Source organism: Dendropsophus ebraccatus, chromosome 13 (genome assembly GCF_027789765.1).
Source record: "Dendropsophus ebraccatus isolate aDenEbr1 chromosome 13, aDenEbr1.pat, whole genome shotgun sequence".
NCBI lineage: Eukaryota > Metazoa > Chordata > Amphibia > Anura > Hylidae > Dendropsophus > Dendropsophus ebraccatus.
This window is the reverse complement of record NC_091466.1, coordinates 64,778,570-64,798,434: the sequence shown is the minus strand read 5'-3', so window position 1 is coordinate 64,798,434 and position 19,865 is coordinate 64,778,570. Positions and strand designations below refer to the sequence as shown.

The 19,865-nt window shown below is 48.2% G+C and overlaps 1 protein-coding gene across 2 annotated transcripts in view; it reads right to left on the bottom strand.

The window, feature by feature from the left end:
• Window positions 1–5,800: 5,800 nt before the first annotated feature.
• Window positions 5,801–19,865, bottom strand: part of MIA2 (MIA SH3 domain ER export factor 2) — a 40,154-nt gene continuing 26,089 nt past the window's right edge. For both annotated transcript variants that reach the window (XM_069949972.1, XM_069949973.1), the window contains 11 exons: window positions 19,534–19,635; window positions 19,400–19,460; window positions 19,158–19,193; window positions 18,995–19,062; window positions 18,228–18,307; window positions 16,437–16,559; window positions 8,112–8,270; window positions 7,516–7,650; window positions 7,150–7,217; window positions 6,729–6,936; window positions 5,801–6,611 (listed from right to left, as the gene is read on the bottom strand). In XM_069949972.1, coding sequence (XP_069806073.1) covers window positions 6,427–6,611; window positions 6,729–6,936; window positions 7,150–7,217; window positions 7,516–7,650; window positions 8,112–8,270; window positions 16,437–16,559; window positions 18,228–18,307; window positions 18,995–19,062; window positions 19,158–19,193; window positions 19,400–19,460; window positions 19,534–19,635 — 1,225 coding nt within the window. In that variant the 3' untranslated portion in view covers window positions 5,801–6,426. The remainder of the gene's footprint in view (window positions 6,612–6,728; window positions 6,937–7,149; window positions 7,218–7,515; window positions 7,651–8,111; window positions 8,271–16,436; window positions 16,560–18,227; window positions 18,308–18,994; window positions 19,063–19,157; window positions 19,194–19,399; window positions 19,461–19,533; window positions 19,636–19,865) is intronic.

Genomic DNA, 19,865 nt, shown 5'->3' with positions numbered 1-19,865 from the left:
CAGAGATCTTTGTAGTGGTCTTTTTACTCCTAGGTCTATAATCATGACTTCACCATCAGCATTGATGCGGATTTTCTACTGTACGAGTGCGGTAAGACTGTGGAACTCTGCCACATAATGTCATGGCCGATTCATTAAATAAGTGTAAGTAATGGGCATTACTTCCGCTGATACGTTGATCCAGGGATTATTCTGATGGCCGTTGGAGTCGGGAGGGAGTTTTCTCCTTGTGATCGGGCAGTTGTCCTCTGCCTCATAGGGGTTTTTGCCTTCCCATGGATCAACACAGTAGCTTGATTCTGATGGACTCTTGTTGTCTTTCAACCATGTCACTCACATGTAATGGGGGGGGCGGGGCACTAGCACAGATGCTGCTTGGGAATAATAGATCTATATTAAAGTGATCAGATGGGGCTTGGTATGTTCTCTGCAGGTTACAGTAAACCACTACCTTACAGCCTTGTTCCAGATCCCTCAGTTAGTATAAGGCTCTTTGATGTTTCTGGCAAAAGAAATGTGAACTCTACTTTTATCATCCAGCCAATAGAACATGGATTTAATGAGGATGAACCTTTGCCTGATGGGAAGTTGGAGAGTCTCGTCCATGAGGATTGCTGTATTAGTAGAATACTGTACTAGTATCACAGTGGTGATTTTATACAAGGATGTATTTCCTCTAGATATGCAGTAGTAGAAGGTCTGTCTGTTAGTAGTCAGTGGCTGATATTCATCATACAACAGAAACCGCTCAGCTGCCTCGATATTAATGATCAAGGGGGCTCTGGATGGCCCATGTATGAGTAGCAGATTCGATTCCCTTCCCTCCGTTGTATAAGGCAATGCGTACTAGGGACTCTCTGTACCTTTGTTGGTCTCTAGTGAACCAGCTCACATGTTCTAATTACCTAGAATATACCAGCTCATATGTTCTAGATATTCCCTAGAATATATCAACGATCAGTCAGTCTTTTGTTTATTATCACCAAGTCCAAGAGGAGGTGGTGGTGATTGGAGAGTCTGTATTTATGTAGTACAAGAAGCATGACCACGGTGGGATTTCTATACAATGAGGTATGAGCTGCCCCACCAGGGCAGCTCTCTTATATAGAGTACATGTTAGTCCCTAACAAACAGGGACTTTGCACTGCTATTAGCAAGGAGCCAGCACAGGTGAGTACACCAGCCTAGCATTGGGTACTGAGCCTGGGTTTCTAACACCAGTCCCCAGCATTGGGCATCAACCAGAGAGTCCAATACATGATGCATTGGGTCCTGGACCCAGGTCTCTAAGCCAAGCCAGCAGGGACTGTATCTGGGAGCCGCAACTCCCAGATACATCAGGGAGACACAGCTCCCCCAACATCCCAGCCAGCATTGGGTATTAACCCAGGTCGCTCACACCAAGCCAGTATTGAACCCAGAGAGGCCAACACCTCACCAGCACTGGGTATTGAACCTGTGACTGCAACACCACATCTGGGACTACCAGGTTCACAACCCCCTGAGCCAGCTCCTGCTCTGAGACCTCAGGGAAATAAGTCAGGGTCATGGTCAGAATAAAAGAATCACATTTCTAAAAAAAGGACTAGACCAGGATTAGAACCCAAGGACCTTGTACTTAGTCAGGCCTGACACCTAACCCTCCAGGCCACAGCCACATCTGACATATCTTCCTCTATAAGGATTTCACAATGTGTAAGGGTGGGTATGTGATCTGCCTATCATACTGGAGACCTGGGTTCAAATCTCCTAGATTCTAATTTTCTATTATTATTTTAAAAAAAAATAAACTTTTTCAGCAAAGAGCTGCCCAGTATAGGCATCACTGGATTCTGGGTCTGATCTAACATTCTGAAGATCATTTTGTTACTGGAATCTAAGATGTAAAGAAAATCCAACAATGTTCACTAGTATAGAAACGTAACACTGCCCCCACCACCAGGGGGCACTGTATTATAGTCACATCTCGTACTTAGAGCACCAAAACTATAAGAACTTTGAACACTAGAGTTGGACGAGGATTTGTCAGTTGTCATTATGGAGGAGGTGGTGAGAGTCTATATAAATGTAGCAAAGCACAGGATTTGAACTCTGGTCTCCTACAGTAGTGTGCTCATTCCACCACACCACACCACAGCCAAAACTGGAGACCTAACTTGGATGCAGCCATAGGGAGTCCTGGAAAAAAGGGATTCAGCCATAAGCCACCATGCTTTTAATGAAATAAATTCCACCACTTTGAAGCCGTATCAGGTGAGTGCCACAGTTGTTTTTCTATTGGGACAGAGAATATTAGCAGCTCCATTAGAAACGATAGATGCTGCAGAGTCACAGCCAGAAGGCCAAATAGAAGGAAGAGGAGATATAATGTTATACTTCCCATTCCTGTTGATTCTTCTAGCAGAAAATGTGTTCCTAGTTGTATGGGGGAAATGTACCCAACAATGGCGGCTGATGGACTTATCCCACCTGTGTGTATATATATATATATATATATATATATATATATTTATGCCCCATATATATTTCATAGAGGGAGGACCCACTTTCCAACTATAAAAAAAAAAAAACCTCTGTACCATGACTATCTCTGATATGGCCACTAGGGGGATATCCATAGCTGTGATTCTTGGGTGTAGCCATGATCGAACCCACTGAAAAGCTATTCTTGGTGACTGCTTTTTATATGTAAAGCTGTCCATATCAGACTGGCAAATAATTTTTTTTCAAACTAGTGTCTAAAAGTTATACAGATTTATAACTAACTTGTATTTAAAAATCTACAGTCTTCTCATACTTGCTGGACATACTGCAGGACATACAGCTGCTGTATGTCCTGCAGGAAGTGGTGTGTTCCTTTTCAGCTCTCTGCTGCCACCTCTGTCCATGTCAGGAACTGTCCACAGCAGCAGCAAATCCCCATAAAAATACTTTCCTGCTCTGGACAGTTCCTGACATGAACAGAGGTGGCAGCAGAGAGAAAGAATACACTACTTCCTGCAGGACATACAGCAGCTGATAAGTACTGGAAGACTGGAGATTTTTAACTAGAATTACAAATCTAATGGTCTTTTTACACAGCGATTATCGTTCAAAATTTAGCGATAGCAATCAAAATTTACTGATTTTCTGCTTATCATCTTTACGACTTTTCATAGCATATCTCCTCAACTACACCTATCGTTTACCAAAAAAAAAAATCCATCACTTGTCGTTCCGTTAAGCAATTAATCTGTATGTGTTAAAAGAACATTACTTTCTGATGAGGGGCTGTATCAAAGCTTTGGCTGTCCAGATATGATGGGTATTACAGTTTTGCAGCAGCTGCGGGGGCCACAGGTTGTACCATCCACGGTGTAAACGTTTATCAGGTCTTCTTACTGGTTTCCAGTAACCCTGACCATCTCAGCACAGTTTCTCCAGTCTTGTAGATGTGTCCCCTCCGTGTCAGTAACATCAAAATATTCAGGATGAAGAAACCTGTGGGAAGCTGTACTGACACAGAATGTATAATCCTGACATCTAGAGGTGAATACTGAGAACTACATGCATAGTGTAGGGAGCAATGCAAGTCCCCCCTACCCCCTTACCATGAGGACCTATACAGAAAGATCCATTACTTTATAGGGAATCAGAAAGAGAACCTACACTATATAGGAGATGAACTGTATATATGTGGTCTGTATATGTGGAGGCAGAGAGAGGCTTAATACTATATGAAGAGCCCGGCACTCACCAAGTAAATTATGCTTCTTTATTGTAGTGTAGCAAACAAATGGTACAAGGACGCGTTTCGGCCAAGCACGTCCTTCATCAGCTTAGGGGTGTGAACATTTTTCTCACCTCGACCACCGCCACGGAAATGCCGTCTTCTACACATTTCTGTAATACTATATGAAGGCATGGAAGAGCTATACTATTTGGGTAAACCTATAATCCATCGGAGAACCAATGTGTAGACTGATGGTTTTCTTCTATTTTGGGGGGTTTCTTCTATTTTGGGATTCCCCCCCCCCCCTCCCTAATAGTATTAGACTGTATAACAGAATTTTCAGAATTCTGTAGTTCAAAATACAAAATGTAAACCTTTAAATCTATTCCATATAATAGCAGTATTATTATTATTAATACCATTCATATTGGAATAAGTAAACTGTAAATATTCAGCATTCCATACATTGGTCTATAGGGGGCAGCATAGATAGCAGAAAAATACTCCAGTAACAACTTTTTTTTTAATTGCTTTAGGGCAGCTACAGACAGAAAGGATCACAGCGAGTTTTGCAGCGAGATGCAAGGTCCTGTAAGTTCCCATGTGAATACATACTTGCAGCGGATCTTTCAGACCGATGAGAATATGTAAATCACCGTCCCCCCTAACCCACATGCTGCCGGCACATACCTTACCCGTCCTCAATCTGGCTTCCTGCTCTCCCGCCCAGACACTCAGTGGCTGCGGCTGGGCAGGAGAGAAGGAAGCCAGGACCCTGACTCAGCCAGGTGATGTATGAGCCGGTAGCGTGTGGGATAAGGTGATTTACATACAGTGGTCTGAAGATCTGCTGCAAGTATGTATTCACATAGGAACTGACAGGACCTTGGATCGTAACGGATCTCGCTGCAAAACTTGCACCCAGGTTTCTGCTGCGATCCGTCCTGTGTGAAGCTGCCCTTAAAAAGGTTTGTTCAGGCTTTGAAAAACATGACCCCTTTCCCTTCAGAAACAGCGCCCCTCCTGTCCTCAGGTTGGATGTGGGTTTTGCAGCTCAGTTTTATAGAATTTAATGGAGCTGTAATACCACACACAACCTGCAGACAGGAGTGGTGCTGTTTTTGCAAGAACGTAGCTGTGCTTTTTCTAATCCTGGATAACGCCTTCTAATTTAGTGATATCACTCTATAATAGACCTTCATTAAAATATCTGATATATATTTTTTTTTTATTATCTCCTAAAATCCATTGTATGGCACCAGTAAGGGGGGCTCAGGCCTCTCTGCTGCCACTATGGTTCATGTCAGGAACTGCAGGGCTACTGATATACTATTATACTATATTATTAAACTATATAAAGTACTCAGGGGGAGGCTGCCTTTTACAACCGCTAAGCAGAGCCAGGATCAAGGTGGGTTCTCTGTAAGCTCTGGCAAAGGTCAGCCATACTACATAAACCTTGAGGGTTGGGAAAGTTTGGGTCTTCTTTTACATGTAGCTTACAAGAGACTGCAGAATTCTGCACTGTGAAACTTCTCTATATATCATGTGATTTGCCCTGTTAGGGCAAGTAGACACACAGTACCCTTCCTATATCCAGCTGTGCTTCCAGAACATAGAAAAATGCTTCTATTCTCTAATGCTCCGGTCCACTTGATTGAAGACAAGTCCTAAGCAGGGATAGGGATAGGAGGGGGAGCGAGGCGGCAATACAGACCTGATCAATTCAGGAGCTTGGGAACATCTCTATGACCTTTGTCTCTATATAACAGTCTCAATGGCAGCTGACAGATTCCTCATTGTAAGACCTTATAAAGCCTAGATAGGCTTTTGAAAAACAGATCCGTATGTGGCTGCCGATCCATTCTGCAAACACGTAGGACCAGTGTGTAAGTGGTCGGGGGTCCACAGACTTTGTGCAGGGTGCAGTCTGATTCTCGGTGGTACATCCGCAGGTCACCTACAATCCCAGGCCTTGTGTGCAAATCTGTAATGCGTTCAATGAAATACAGAGATCCTGAGCCACACCGACGTTCAGCGTGGACATTACATATACACTCACGCACAAATCTGAAGCCAGAGACCTGGTCTGTTTCTATAGCTTCCTCTTATACACATAAGACTGGACTTTATTATAGCGATCTCTTACATACATCTCTTATGTTAAGCCTAAAGTCCGCTCTTTCAATAAAGGAAAAATAAAATCTCCCATTTCTAAAACAATCAAGTAAAATGCTACAGCAAACATGGCGGCTCAGGCTGCAGCGAGCACAGCAATCAGTCACTGCAGCAAACATGGCGGCTCAGGCTGTGGCGAGCACAGCGATCAGTCACTGCAGCAAACATGGCGGCTCAGGCTGCGGCGAGCGCAGCGATCAGTCACTGCAGCAAACATGGCGGCTCAAGCTGCGGCGAGCGTAGCGATCAGTCACTGCAGCAAACATGGCGGCTCAGGCTGCGGCGAGCACAGCGATCAGTCACCGCAGCAAACGTGGCAGCCCAGGCCGTAATGCGCACAGCGATCAGTTACCGCAGCAAACGTGGCAGCCCGGGCCATAATGCGCACAGCGATCAGTCACCGCAGCAAACATTTAGCTTTTGTGTTTTTCCGCAGAAATAAATGTCATAAAATATCTTCAATTCGAACCAAAACTATAAATATTTCAGATTCCTCCATTTACAGCTGCAGAGTCCTTGTTCCTTTGATTCCTGGATCAAGTTGTTGGTTCTGGTAACTTGTCCTGGGGTGGGAGGCTGCTGGCAGGGGGAGGGGCAGAGTCCAAGGTGGGATCGCTCCTGGCTGGGGGTCTTATAGGTTGTGGAGGGAAGTAGGCCTCACCATGCATCGGGTAAGGTGGGTAGTGATGTTGCTGTGGGGGTGGCAGCACAGGGTTTCTCACTGTAGAAACAAGACACACAAAGGACGTTCAGTTAGTGCAAGATCTCTGCTTGTTGTCAGTGAATGGTAACTCAAAAAGTTTAGGGCCACAGTAACAGAACAGTAGACATCACTTACTGGGGATGTGGGGCGGTGGCATGCCTGGATAGCCTGGTGGACCATACATATCCATTGGAGGAGGCGGCATAAGGGGTCTTCGAAAATATGGTGCTCTGGGGTCTCTAGGTAACAGGGGAACCCTCATGGGTGGAGGTGGGTGCATGGGAAACTCTCCAGGTGGACCGTCCATTACTTCATTATCCTGACTGGATGCAGTAGATACGTTCTGCAGAAAATAAGTCAAGTCTGGAGGTTAGAAGAGTGCTGGAGCGTTATAGAACGAGTGGCTGTGCAGACTATATCATTACTGGAGCATTGTAGGTGGAGTGGCTGATTTTAGTCTGATATGATGTAATATCACTGGAGACTATAGCAGTACTAGAGCGTTATAGAAGAGCGGATGATATCAGGGAGCAGGAGTACATACACTAATACTTACATTGGCTTCTTCCTCTCCATTGCGGCTTGTACTGATCCTTGCCTTATATTCTGGAGAAGATCGTCCATCTGTGAATATAACAAACATCTTGTCTCAATCAGCTGTACTTGGGAAAGCTTAAGATCCGCCATGTCTGTCTCCCAGCTTTCCCAGACCAATGACTCAGGGATATCCCCACCACCACCACCATAACTTTAGCTGTTACAGGGTTTTTCACCACTTTACTAAAGTGAAATGAGTACATCTGTCTAGTGTGGTGTGTATACCCCATCACTGCTGGGTGACACACTTAGAGGCCATGGTAGTTGTCACCCAGAATGATGATTGAGGCATGAACTATCCCCCTCTGTGCCGGACAATCTTTACCTTGTGGGTCCATGAAGGGTCTTCCCTGATTCCTGGTGAGTTCTGCCGGCCCTGAAAACCTTCCGGATGGGGGCGGGTAATGGTAAAATCTATCTGCCCGCCTGGGTGGAAAAGGAGGCTCAGGGTATGGCAATCCTGAGGAGAGGTGTAGAGATACAATGTAACAAATCCTATCTATCATGACAATACACAGATTCATCACACTATTCTTTAAAGGATGCGTCACTTTAACTCCTCCAAGGATACGGTGCAGTTTTTTTTTTTTTTTAAACCCCATTCTGATTATACAGGATTATACCTGATCAGAATCAGGTGCAGAGGAAAAAGTGGTTCAAGTACTGAAGTTATGATGCGCCATGTCTTGTCCTGAGACAATCCTCAGAGCAAAGGACTAGAATTCTCAATGCAGCTCTGGATGTGACTAGAGAATACGTGATTCAGGACCACTAAACTATAGTAAACTACAGTATCGGTAGTTGCTCAATATTTGTAAAATAGGGAGGAGAGCGGGGGGTTAAAATAGGCAGCATTATACTGTGTCACTCTGTACTATTCCGTATTCACTCTGTGGGATACAGAAGTATCGGACCAGATACCTGGTGGAGGGACGTTGTTTCTCTGTTCCCTGTCCCAGGGTGGTGACAAGGAGCCGGCATCTGATAAGGTCCGCTGGTGGTCCGCTCTTCTGTCCGAGTTTACATCTCCTCGTTCTTTAGGTCCGGGGTATCCTGGGTAATATCCCGGTGGTCTCACACCTGTCATCAGAGCATAATCCTTATTAAAATTGAATTCACTCATGTGTAACTTCACTGCAAGTTTTGCTCCACCCTTTATTAACCAGTGCTGGCACCATCTGCTAGAAAGTGACGGGAGGACTGTGCAGTAAGCACTTTCTCCTCCAGCCACATGACCGAGGGACCATCTTGTTTGCATTGACAGAGAATCACTTGGCCTCACGCTTCACTGTCAACTTGTTGTAGCAATTGGTCAGGATCTGAGATTCCAACTAATCAACTTTTCCCACATGACAAGTGACAATTACACTTTAAAGGGAATGTGTCGCAAAGAAAAAAAAATTGAAAGTGTTAAAACTGAATTTGTTATTTTTTTTTTTGTTAATTTATATGTGTTTTTCATTTTTTTTTCCATGTAAGGAAATATGAAAAATTAACAATCTAATTTTCCATATTTCCCAGTGATGGCCACCAGGGGGAGCTCCACTAGAAAACTGCTGGTAAAAGCAGCCTGAAAGACGGATGCTGAAAAAAAGAGGCAGTCCCTGCTCAACTGCTGTGACATCAGCACCTCCCTCCTCTTTTCACAGGGAAACCAAGAGGGGAAAGGTGCTATTATCTGTACTGCTGGGCAGCGCCATTTTGTTGTTGTCTGCACAGCAGTACAGATACAAGCGTGTCCCTAGCCTTTCTAAATAAACCTCAGCTGCTGCAGAACCTTCTAATACACCTCAACCTGCTGCAGAACCACATACAGCTCGCCTGCCCACACTCACCTCCCGCACTCATCGCCCATCCCCCACATGCACATAGTATTGTTATTACACTCACAGCTCATTCCTGTACACTTGGGATCAGCAAATGTGCAGCAGTAGCGAAACCCTTCGCTATGCTCGGCCGTCAGCCAGTTGCATTAGAGCTCCGCTCCAGGTGTCTAGCAAATCTGGTTACAGCTCTGGGGAGCTTCTCCCAGGACTGTATCCAGCTTTTCCAAACACCTGGAGCGGAGCTCTAATGCAACTGGCTGACGGCCGAGCATAGAAAAGGGTTTCGCTACTGCTGCACATTTGCTGATCCTTAATGTACACTCATACAGGCAGCTCGTACATGCACTCTCATACAGGCAGCACGTACATGCACTCTCATACAGGCAGCACGTACATGCACTCTCATACAGGCAGCACGTACATGCACTCTCATACAGGCATCTCATTCATGTACTCTCATACAGGCAGCACGTACATGCACTCTCATACAGGCAGCACGTACATGCACTCTCATACAGGCAGCACGTACATGCACTCTCATACAGGCAGCACGTACATGCACTCTCATACAGGCATCTCATTCATGCACTCTCATACAGGCATCTCATTCATGTACTCTCATACAGGCAGCACGTAAATGCACTCTCATACAGGCAGCTCGTACATGCACTCTCATACAGGCATCTCATTCATGCACTCTCATACAGGCAGCTCGTACATGCACTCTCATACAGGCAGCACGTACATGCACTCTCATACAGGCAGCACGTACATGCACTCTCATACAGGCAGCACGTACATGCACTCTCATACAGGCAGCTCATACATGCACTCTCATACAGGCAGCACGTACATGCACTCTCATACAGGCAGCACGTACATGCACTCTCATACAGGCATCTCATTCATGCACTCTCATACAGGCATCTCATTCATGCACTCTCATACAGGCATCTCATTCATGCACTCTCATACAGGCATCTCATTCATGCACTCTCATACAGGCATCTCATTCATGCACTCTCATACAGGCAGCTCGTACCTGCACTCTCATACAGGCAGCTCGTACCTGCACTCTCATACAGGCAGCTCGTACCTGCACTCTCATACAGGCAGCTCGTACCTGCACTCTCATACAGGCAGCTCGTACCTGCACTCTCATACAGGCAGCTCGTACATGCACTCTCATACAGGCAGAACGTACATGCACTTTCATACAGGCAGCTCGTACCTGCACTCTCATACAGGCATCTCATTCATGCACTCTCATACAGGCATCTCATTCATGCACTCTCATACAGGCATCTCATTCATGCACTCTCATACAGGCAGCTCGTACATGCACTCTCATACAGGCAGCTCGTACCTGCACTCTCATACAGGCAGCTCGTACCTGCACTCTCATACAGGCAGCACGTACATGCACTCTCATATAGGAAGCTCGTACATGCACTCTCATACAGGCAGCACGTACATGCACTCTCATATAGGAAGCTCGTACATACACTCTCATACAGGCAGCACGTACATGCACTCATATAGGCAGCTCGTACATGCACTCTCATACAGGAAGCTGGGCAAAAGGGAGAAGCTGGGGTGACAGGAGGGAAGAGGCTGGGGTGACAGGAGGGAAGAAGCTGAGGTAAAGGGGAAGAGGCTAGGGTGACAGCGGGGGGAAGGCTGGGGTGACAGGAGGGAGAGGCTGGAGGAGGCTGGGGTGACAGGGGGGAGAGGCTGGGGTGACAGGAGGGAGAGGCTGGGGTGACAGGAGGGAGAGGCTGGAGGAGGCTGGGGTGACGGGGGAGAGGCTGGGGTGACAGGGGGAAGAAGCTGGAGGAGGCTGGGGTGACAGGGGGGAGAAGCTGGAGGAGGCTGGGGTGACAGGGGGGAGAGGCTGGGGTGTTAGGAGGAAGAAGTTGGAGGAGGCTGGGGTGTTAGGAGGAAGAAGCTGGAGGAGGCTGGGGTGACGGGGGAGAGGCTGATGTGGCAGGGAGGAGGGAGGCTGGGGTGACTGGGGGGGAGAGGCTGGGGTGACAGGGGGCAGAGCAACTGGGGGGTTGGGCGGGGAACAGCGGGGGGCACAGGGAGAAGGCACGGTAGAGGCAGGCTGGTCCCCCCCCCCCACAACAGTTACAGGAGGTGGTGGGGGTGAGAGGAGGTGAAGGGAAGAGAGGAGGAGGGGGGTGATAGAAGGAGATGGGGGGGATAGGAGAAGATGATGGGGGTGACAGAGGAGGTGAGGGGATGATGGGGATGATAGAGAAGGTGAGGGGATGATGGGGTGACAGAGGAGGGGATGATGGGGGTGATAGAGGAGATGATGGGGGTGATAGAGGAGGTGAGGGGATGATGGGGGCAGAGGAGGTGAGGGGATGATGGGGGCAGAGGAGGTGAGGGGATGATGGGGCATCGGGGGGTCTATTCGGGGCAGAATAATCCTTTGCAGACCTGAGAGGGATCCGGGTAGCTGTCAGTGAACTGGGCCGGCGAGGACTAGTGGTGCGCGGGGCTCCCCCGCTCCGAGCTGTGACAGCAGTGGAATGCGGCCTGGGAGATGGGGCAGCCCCGGCGTCCACCGGCCACCAGGTGGAAACAGCGGCGGCCGGTGGACGCCGGGGCTGCCCCATCTCCCAGGCCGCATTCCACTCCTGTCACAGCCCGGAGCGGGGGAGCCCCGCGCACCACCAGTCCTCGCCGGCCCGGTTCACTGACAGCTGCCCGGATCCCTCTCAGGTCTGCAAAGGATTATTCTGCCCCGATTAGACCCCCCGATGCCCCATCATCCCCTCACCTCCTCTCTGCCCCCATCATCATTGTGATGCCGCCGCTCCCGGGTCCGGCAGCCGCAGGGGGGACAGCATGCAGCAGATGCTGCTGTGCCCTGCTCCCCCTGCGATCAGCCTTACTCTCTCCATCTTCCCCCCGCAGCATCTCCAAGCCCGTTCCCCCACAGAACGGTGCTGAGCTGCTGCTGGGGGAAAGAAGGAGAGAGCTGCGGTGACTGGTGCCGGGACATTGCTGGGTGATAGCAATGTCCCAGTACCCAAAGCAAAAGTTTATTTAATTTCTTTCCCTCCGGAGGGGGGCGGGGGGTGGGGGGGAGAGAGAGAGCTGCACACAGTTCTCCTGTACAATCACTGTGCGGTCTCTCTCTCCTCCCAAGTTCTCGTGCTGGGACCTCAAGAAAATGGTGCCGCCACCCGCCCCATGTACTGCGCATGTCTATGCACATGCGCAGTACACAGTGACGGAGCCTCCAGTGAAGTGAACCAGATGGACTCCGTCGGTTCACTTCAATGATGTGGAGGTGCCGTATAGTGTCTGTGTGTGTGTCATGAAATGACGTCACACACAGACACTATAAAAATGGCAGCCCCCTGTGCAGCAATACATTTTAGAAAAAAATAATGAAACACTACATTAAGAAAAAAAAAAACATCCAACAGACTTATTTATACTTATTACTTTTCATTAAAAAAATTATCAAAAATGTGACACTGTTCCTTTAAAGCAGGGGTGGGGAACCTCCGGCCCGCGGGCCGCATCCGGCCCCTGAGACCTCCCGATGCGGCCCGCGGCTCCCCTGTGACACGCGCTGCTTTGGAGGAGGAAGGAGCCGGCGCACACAGCATCCTCTGTGACAGCTGCCGTGCTGTCTGTGTCGGCTCCTTCCTCCTCCAAAGCAGCGCGTGTCTTCAGTCTCCTGCGGGCCGTGCGCGATGACGTCATTTCATTGCGCGCCGCCTGCAGAAGACCAGCACAGAGGACCTGGGAGAGAAGAGGACCTGGACAGCGTGGGAACGGAGGAAAGGTGAGAGGGATGTTTATTTTTTTTTATTTGGGGGTTAAATAGGCCACCAGGGACATGACTGATGGGGGGGGATAACTAGGCTACCAGGGACATGACTGATGGGGGGGGGGGGATAACTAGGCTACCAGGGACATGCCTGATGGGGGGGGATAACTAGGCTACCAGGGACATGACTGATGTGGGGGGGGGGATAACTAGGCTACCAGGGACATGACTGATGGGGGGGGGGGGATAACTAGGCTACCAGGGACATGACTGATGGGGGGGGATAACTAGGCTACCAGGGACATGACTGATGTGGGGGGGGGGATAACTAGGCTACCAGGGACATGACTGATGGGGGGGGATAACTAGGCTACCAGGGACATGACTGATGGGGGGGGGGGGGGGATAACTAGGCAACCAGGGACATGACTGATGGGGGGGGATAACTAGGCTACCAGGGACATGACTGATGGGGGGGGGATAACTGGTCCACCAGGGACATGACTGTTGGGTGTTTACTGGTCCACCAGGCATATGACTGTTGGGGGTTAACTGGTCCACCAGGGACATTACTGTTGGGGGGGGGGATAACTGGGCCACCAGGGACAAGACTGTTGGGGGTTAACTGGTCCACCAGGGACATGACTGTTGGGGGTTAACTGGTCCACCAGGCATATGACTGTTGGGGGTTAACTGGTCCACCAGGGACATGACTGTTGGGGGTTAACTAGGCTACCAGGGACATGACTGTTGGGGGTTAACTAGGCTACCAGGGACATGACTGTTGGGGGTTAACTAGGCCACCAGGGACATGACTGTTGGGGGTTAACTAGGCCACCAGGGACATGACTAATGGGGTTTAACTAGGCCACCAGGGACAGGCCTGATGGGGGGTTAACTAGGCTACCAGGGACATGACTGAGGGATTAACTAGGCTACCAGGGACATGACTGATGTGGGTTAACTAGGCTATCAGGGATATGCCTGATGGGGGTTAAATAGGCCACCAGGGACATGCCTGATGAGGGTTAACTAGGCTACCAGGGACATGACTGATGTGGGTTAACTAGGCTACCAGGGACATGCCTGATGGGGGTTAACTGGTCCACCAGGGACAGGCCTGATGGGGGTTAGCTAGGCCACCAGGGACATGACTGTTGGGGGTTAACTAGGCCACCAGGGACATGACTAATGGGGGTTAACTAGGCCACCAGGGACAGGCCTGATGGGGGGTTAACTAGGCTACCAGGGACATGCCTGATGGGGGGTTAACTAGGCTACCAGGGACATGACTGAGGGATTAACTAGGCTACCAGGGACATGACTGATGTGGGTTAACTAGGCTACCAGGGACAGGCCTGATGGGGGTTAACTGGTCCACCAGGGACAGGCCTGATGGGGGTTAGCTAGGCCACCAGGGACATGACTGTTGGGGGTTAACTAGGCCACCAGGGACATGACTAATGGGGGTTAACTAGGCCACCAGGGACAGGCCTGATGGGGGGTTAACTAGGCTACCAGGGACATGCCTGATGGGGGGTTAACTAGGCTACCAGGGACATGACTGAGGGATTAACTAGGCTACCAGGGACATGACTGATGTGGGTTAACTAGGCTATCAGGGATATGCCTGATGGGGGTTAAATAGGCCACCAGGGACATGCCTGATGAGGGTTAACTAGGCTACCAGGGACATGACTGATGTGGGTTAACTAGGCTACCAGGGACATGCCTGATGGGGGTTAACTGGTCCACCAGGGACAGGCCTGATGGGGGTTAGCTAGGCCACCAGGGACATGACTGTTGGGGGTTAACTAGGCCACCAGGGACATGACTAATGGGGGTTAACTAGGCTACCAGGGACAGGCCTGATGGGGGGTTAACTAGGCTACCAGGGACATGACTGATGTGGGTTAATTAGGCTACCAGGGACATGCCTGATGGGGGTTAACTAGGCCACCAGGGACATGCCTGATGGGGGTTAACTAGGCTACCAGGGACATGCCTGATGGGGGGTAACTAGGCTACCAGGGACAAGACTGATGGGGGTTAACTAGGCTACCAGGGACATGACTGATGGGGGTTAACTAGGCTACCAGGGACATGCCTGATGGGGGTTAACTAGGCTACCAGGGACAAGACTGATGCGGGTTAACTAGGCTACCAGGGACATGACTGATGGGGGTTAACTAGTCCACCAGGGACATGACTGATGGGGGTTAACTAGGCTACCAGGGGCATGACTGATGGGGGTTAACTAGGCTACCAGGGACATGCCTGATGGGGGTTAACTAGGCTACCAGGGACAAGACTGATGCGGGTTAACTAGGCTACCAGGGACATGACTGATGGGGGTTAACTAGTCCACCAGGGACATGACTGATGGGGGTTAACTAGGCTACCAGGGGCATGACTGATGGGGGTTAACTAGGCTACCAGGGACATGCCTGATGGGGGTTAACTAGGCTACCAGGGACATGCCTGATGGGGGTTAACTAGGCTACCAGGGACATGGCTGGGGGGGTTAACTAGGCTACCAGGGACATGGCTGGGGGTTAACTACAATAGCAGGGGCACTAGGCGAACAATACCTTGCCTTGCCCTGGGTGCTGCAAACCCCCGCTACTAACTGCCGCGCACGGTATGCGGCCCTCGAATGATTTTATAAATGCCCGACTGGCCCTCGACATGGAAAAGGTTCCCCACCCCTGCTTTAAAGGAGAAGTCCGGCGAAAATAACATGGTGATGTCAAGACCTGACTCCCAGAGCTGTGCGGGCTGTGGCTGCTAGAGAGGATGATGGCAGAGGGATGCTCAGTGTCCCTCCAGTGCCCTGTGTCCCTCAGTGTCCCTCTGCCATCATCCTCTCCAGCCGCCACAGCCCGCACAGCTCTGGGAGTCGGGTCTTGACATCACCATGTTATCCAGGAAGTGACATCACCATTTTATACAGGAAGTGAAGCCTTGATCCAGTAGTAAGTGCAGGGATAAAAAGCACTTTATGTGCATTTCCCGTAATAAGTGTATATTGGGGATTTGTATAACTTTTGGGGGGCAATACAAAACAATTTTCGCCGGACTACTCCTTTAGGGCTATATTTGCACAACGTATGAGACCAGCCGTTCCGTGACCCAGCCAGGTCACGGAATGGCCGGTCTCTGAAAAAATCATCCTAGCCACCCGGCTGATCTTTATCGCCGCAGGGTTCTGATGCAGGCCCATCCGTGCGTGCCCACATCAAAACTCCCCACTGTACACTATGGAGCGTGCGGCCAGAGTCCATAGTGTGCACTGACGAGCTTTCTGCCGCCATTTAATAAATAGCGTCCGCAGAAAACAGACATGTCAGTTGTTTGCAGCACTGCTAGGGATCCTGGCCGGAGCGTATACTATGTGTATACGCTCCGGCTGGGATCCCATAGACGGCAAGTGTAACGTATATATTTGTAATAATTACGGCGGTTGTTGCAATGTGCTTGTGGTTGTGTGAACATAGCCTAAGATTGAGCAGAGCCAAGTGGTCACATACAAGTATACTCACTATGCTGAGTCTTAGAGGGGGTCTCCCCTTATGAAGGTCATTTGCCCTAATAACACCTAAAGTCCTGTTCTGAGAAATTTACCTCTGTCTGCTGCGGGAAGCATCGGGGACAATCTCAGCGGGCCCTCCATGAGGGTGGGAGGTGAGAGGAAAGGCCGACTTTCAGGATGACGATTGATTGGAGACAATCCAAAAGGCGAGTTCTCTATAAATAGCAAAAGGATAAGACAGATGAGGAGAGCGATATGCAGTACACAGGCAAAAGTATGTGCCCCCCTTCTAATTTAGTAAAGGTGGCCAGTTCTGCAGTCATTGCTCATAGGGGCAAGAATCAAGAGCAATGTCCATATCAGCCACAGAATGGGCCGCTGTCATAGGATACGGGAGAGATTGATGCCTATTAGGAACCTACAGGAAAATAGTCATGTGTGATTCCAGCCCGAGAGCTGAACAAGACAGATCAACTCCAGATTATTGGCCATAGCCGAAATAAAATATTTAACAAGCCCATATAGAGGGGTGGTGATACGGCAGGAGGGGTGCACATACTTTAGCCTATGTAACGTATCTGTAAGAGAACACTATAAGACAAGAACTATAACTATGTAGACACATAACCTTACTAAGCAGGACAGCGCTATACTTTACACAGGACAGAACTGCTGGACGTTTTTATGGTGGATCTGCTCTTGAAATATTCATAATGGAATACAGCAGTAGGATATGGATGAGATCAGCAAATCGTATCCACAATAAAGTGGAATTCCTGTTGCACAGAGCACAGATTTTCAACATTAACTGCAATAGGAAAATAGAAATCTGCATCATCTTCATATAGGAGGTACTCATCCATCCATAACCCTTATTTACTTTATTAAATCAACATCCCGGGAACACAGGATGTGGTTGAGTGAGTGAAAGGGCAACAGCCTGTTTCGCGTGCTGATGTGCACACTTCCTCTTGGCGCCAGGGTCGAGAGGAAGCATGCACGTCAGCATGCGAAACAGGCTGTCACCGTTTCACTCACTCGACCGCGTCCTGTGTTCCTGTGATGTTGATTCAATAAAGTGAATAAGCGTTATGGATGGGTGAGTTCTTCATCTTTACCTCCAGACGTTCCAGTTTTGATTGAGCACCACCATAACCGAAGCGTGGACTAGCCGCAGTTCACAGCATGCGATTGTGATTAGTAGTGCCGAGGTGAGATTTCTTGTTGGAAATTTTTTGCTAAATAGAAATCGGCAACGACGTGTACTGACCCTATGAATCTCTGAAGACTGTTTGCTATGGAAATGTTACCAGCAGATCTGACCTGTGTGTTCACAAATCACATGACGTCACAGCATGCAAAGAGAGCGGAGACACAATGGGTTAAAAATACCTTGATGGTTAATAAAAGCATCTGCATAAGCTACCAGGAGAGAAATAGAAACAAGATGATTTATAGAAAAAAACAAAACATTGGTTCCGACCTCAAGAATCTATGAGAAAAAGTCACCTGATGTCATAGTGTAAAGCAGGGATGGGGAACCTTCTGCCCTCCAGCTGTTTCAAAACTACAATTCCCATCATGCCTGGACAGCCCCAAGCATGATGGGAATTGTAGTTTTGCAAAAGCTGGAGGGCAGAAGGTTCCCCAACCCTAGTGTAAATTAAAACCCAGACTAAATTTCACAGAGATAAATGAATGCAGTGGTAAGAACTGTGGGGGTCATGCACTGTCACTGGCAGTCAAGGACAAGTAAAGTGCAGCCCTCCGCTAATCACTTAACACCACATTTCATACAAATATATAAATCAGTACAGCCATACAATGTCTAAATAATACCACCATATAGTGTCCACACAATACAGGATAAGCAGCCATACTACCTCTACCGATGGCTTGTATCACATCCAGAGCAAAGGGATCTTTTTCCAGAAGTTCCAGTTTATATTCGGCCTCTGTTAACCTATCAATGTGAACAGAAAAGGGTCACAAAGAAGGCTCAGGGACTGGAGAAAGTTGTGTGGTCAAAGAGGAAAAATATTAACATGTCAGAACATAATGTGTGACTGCAGGGGGTGCTATGGAGCCATTTATAATTTCTGGAACTGGTGTGGGGAAGGATTATTACTGCCATTTAAAAAAAATAAATAAATAAATAAATAAAAAAAAAAAAAAAAAAAAAAAAAGACGCTGATTGGTCAGGGTCTGGGTGCTGAAACATCCACTGATCGCAGGAAGTGGACTCTAAAGACTTGCCAAAGAATCCATATCCTGTAGTGAGACAGAAAGAGAAGTGCTAAGCTAAGCACTTCTTCCTGCTCGTTCTAGAGATGCTGAAAGCCTGAGCACCCAGACCCTGACCAATCAAAACTTTCCCCCAATTTTTTTATTTTTTAAGACAGTGCTGCTGCCACCTGTGTGGAACAGAGGTGGCAGCAGAGAGCACTGTGTCAGACTGGAAAGAATACCCCACTTCCTGACATATACAGCAGCTGATAAGTACTAGAAAACTGAAATGGAAGCAATTTACAAATCTGTATAACTTCCTAGCACCAGTTGATTTGACTTTTTTCCTCTGGAGTTCCCCTTTAGAATCCAGAATTTATCATCTATGGTGCATGACCACTGACAGCACCAGCACTGCACTCACTTCTGCCTCAGGTGTGCAGTTTCTTTCTTGACATCACTCAGGTATCTTTCTGCTGCCCTTGAGGTGAGCTGTGGGTGAGAAATCAATGAGTCTGTAGAGAGGAGATCATACACAGCAGTTTATACAGCAGTCGGTGACAGACATGTGGCTGCCACACACTCACCCAGTTATCATGAGATTTCTTTTCATATGAAGTAACCTGGAAAGAACAGGGAACAATTACAATCTGTCCACATTTCTCCTCGAAAATCTATCCAAAGGCCAGAGCTGGACTACTATCTTTTATATTTATATGTAACTTGGTTAATGGGTAACATAAGCTTCAATGACATGAAACAATAAGACTTTCACTAGTCACATGATCACAGAATATGGACATCCCGACGAGTACATGAGAACACTAACCTGGTTCTGATAGGAGGAAACAGTCCTGTCCATTTCTTCTTCCAGTTCAGACACTCTTGTCCTAGAAGACAAGACTCATGAGCCACTAGAAGCAGCAGAGAGCGGGAGAGAAAAGTCTGTAGGCATGATCTTACTTGACATTGACGAGTTCACTAGCCGCCATGTTCATCTTCTCATCGGCTTTGGACAGTTTCGCCTCTTTCTGAATCCGCTCCTTTTCTTGCACAGTAAGTTTCCTGGAGAAATAAAAATGATGATAGAGTGATAGTCAGCAAAAAGGTCCTCGCAGTCCATCTAGTCCACCCCTATAATTCCTTTCTTATTAGGTTAGGATAGATAGAGGTTTATCCCAGAAAGGTTTACGCTCTCTAACTATTCATTTACCAACCACATCTGCTGCGAGTTTGGTCTTTGTTCCAATTATCTACTACGCTTTTAGTAATCATTTCTCATGTTGCTTCTGATC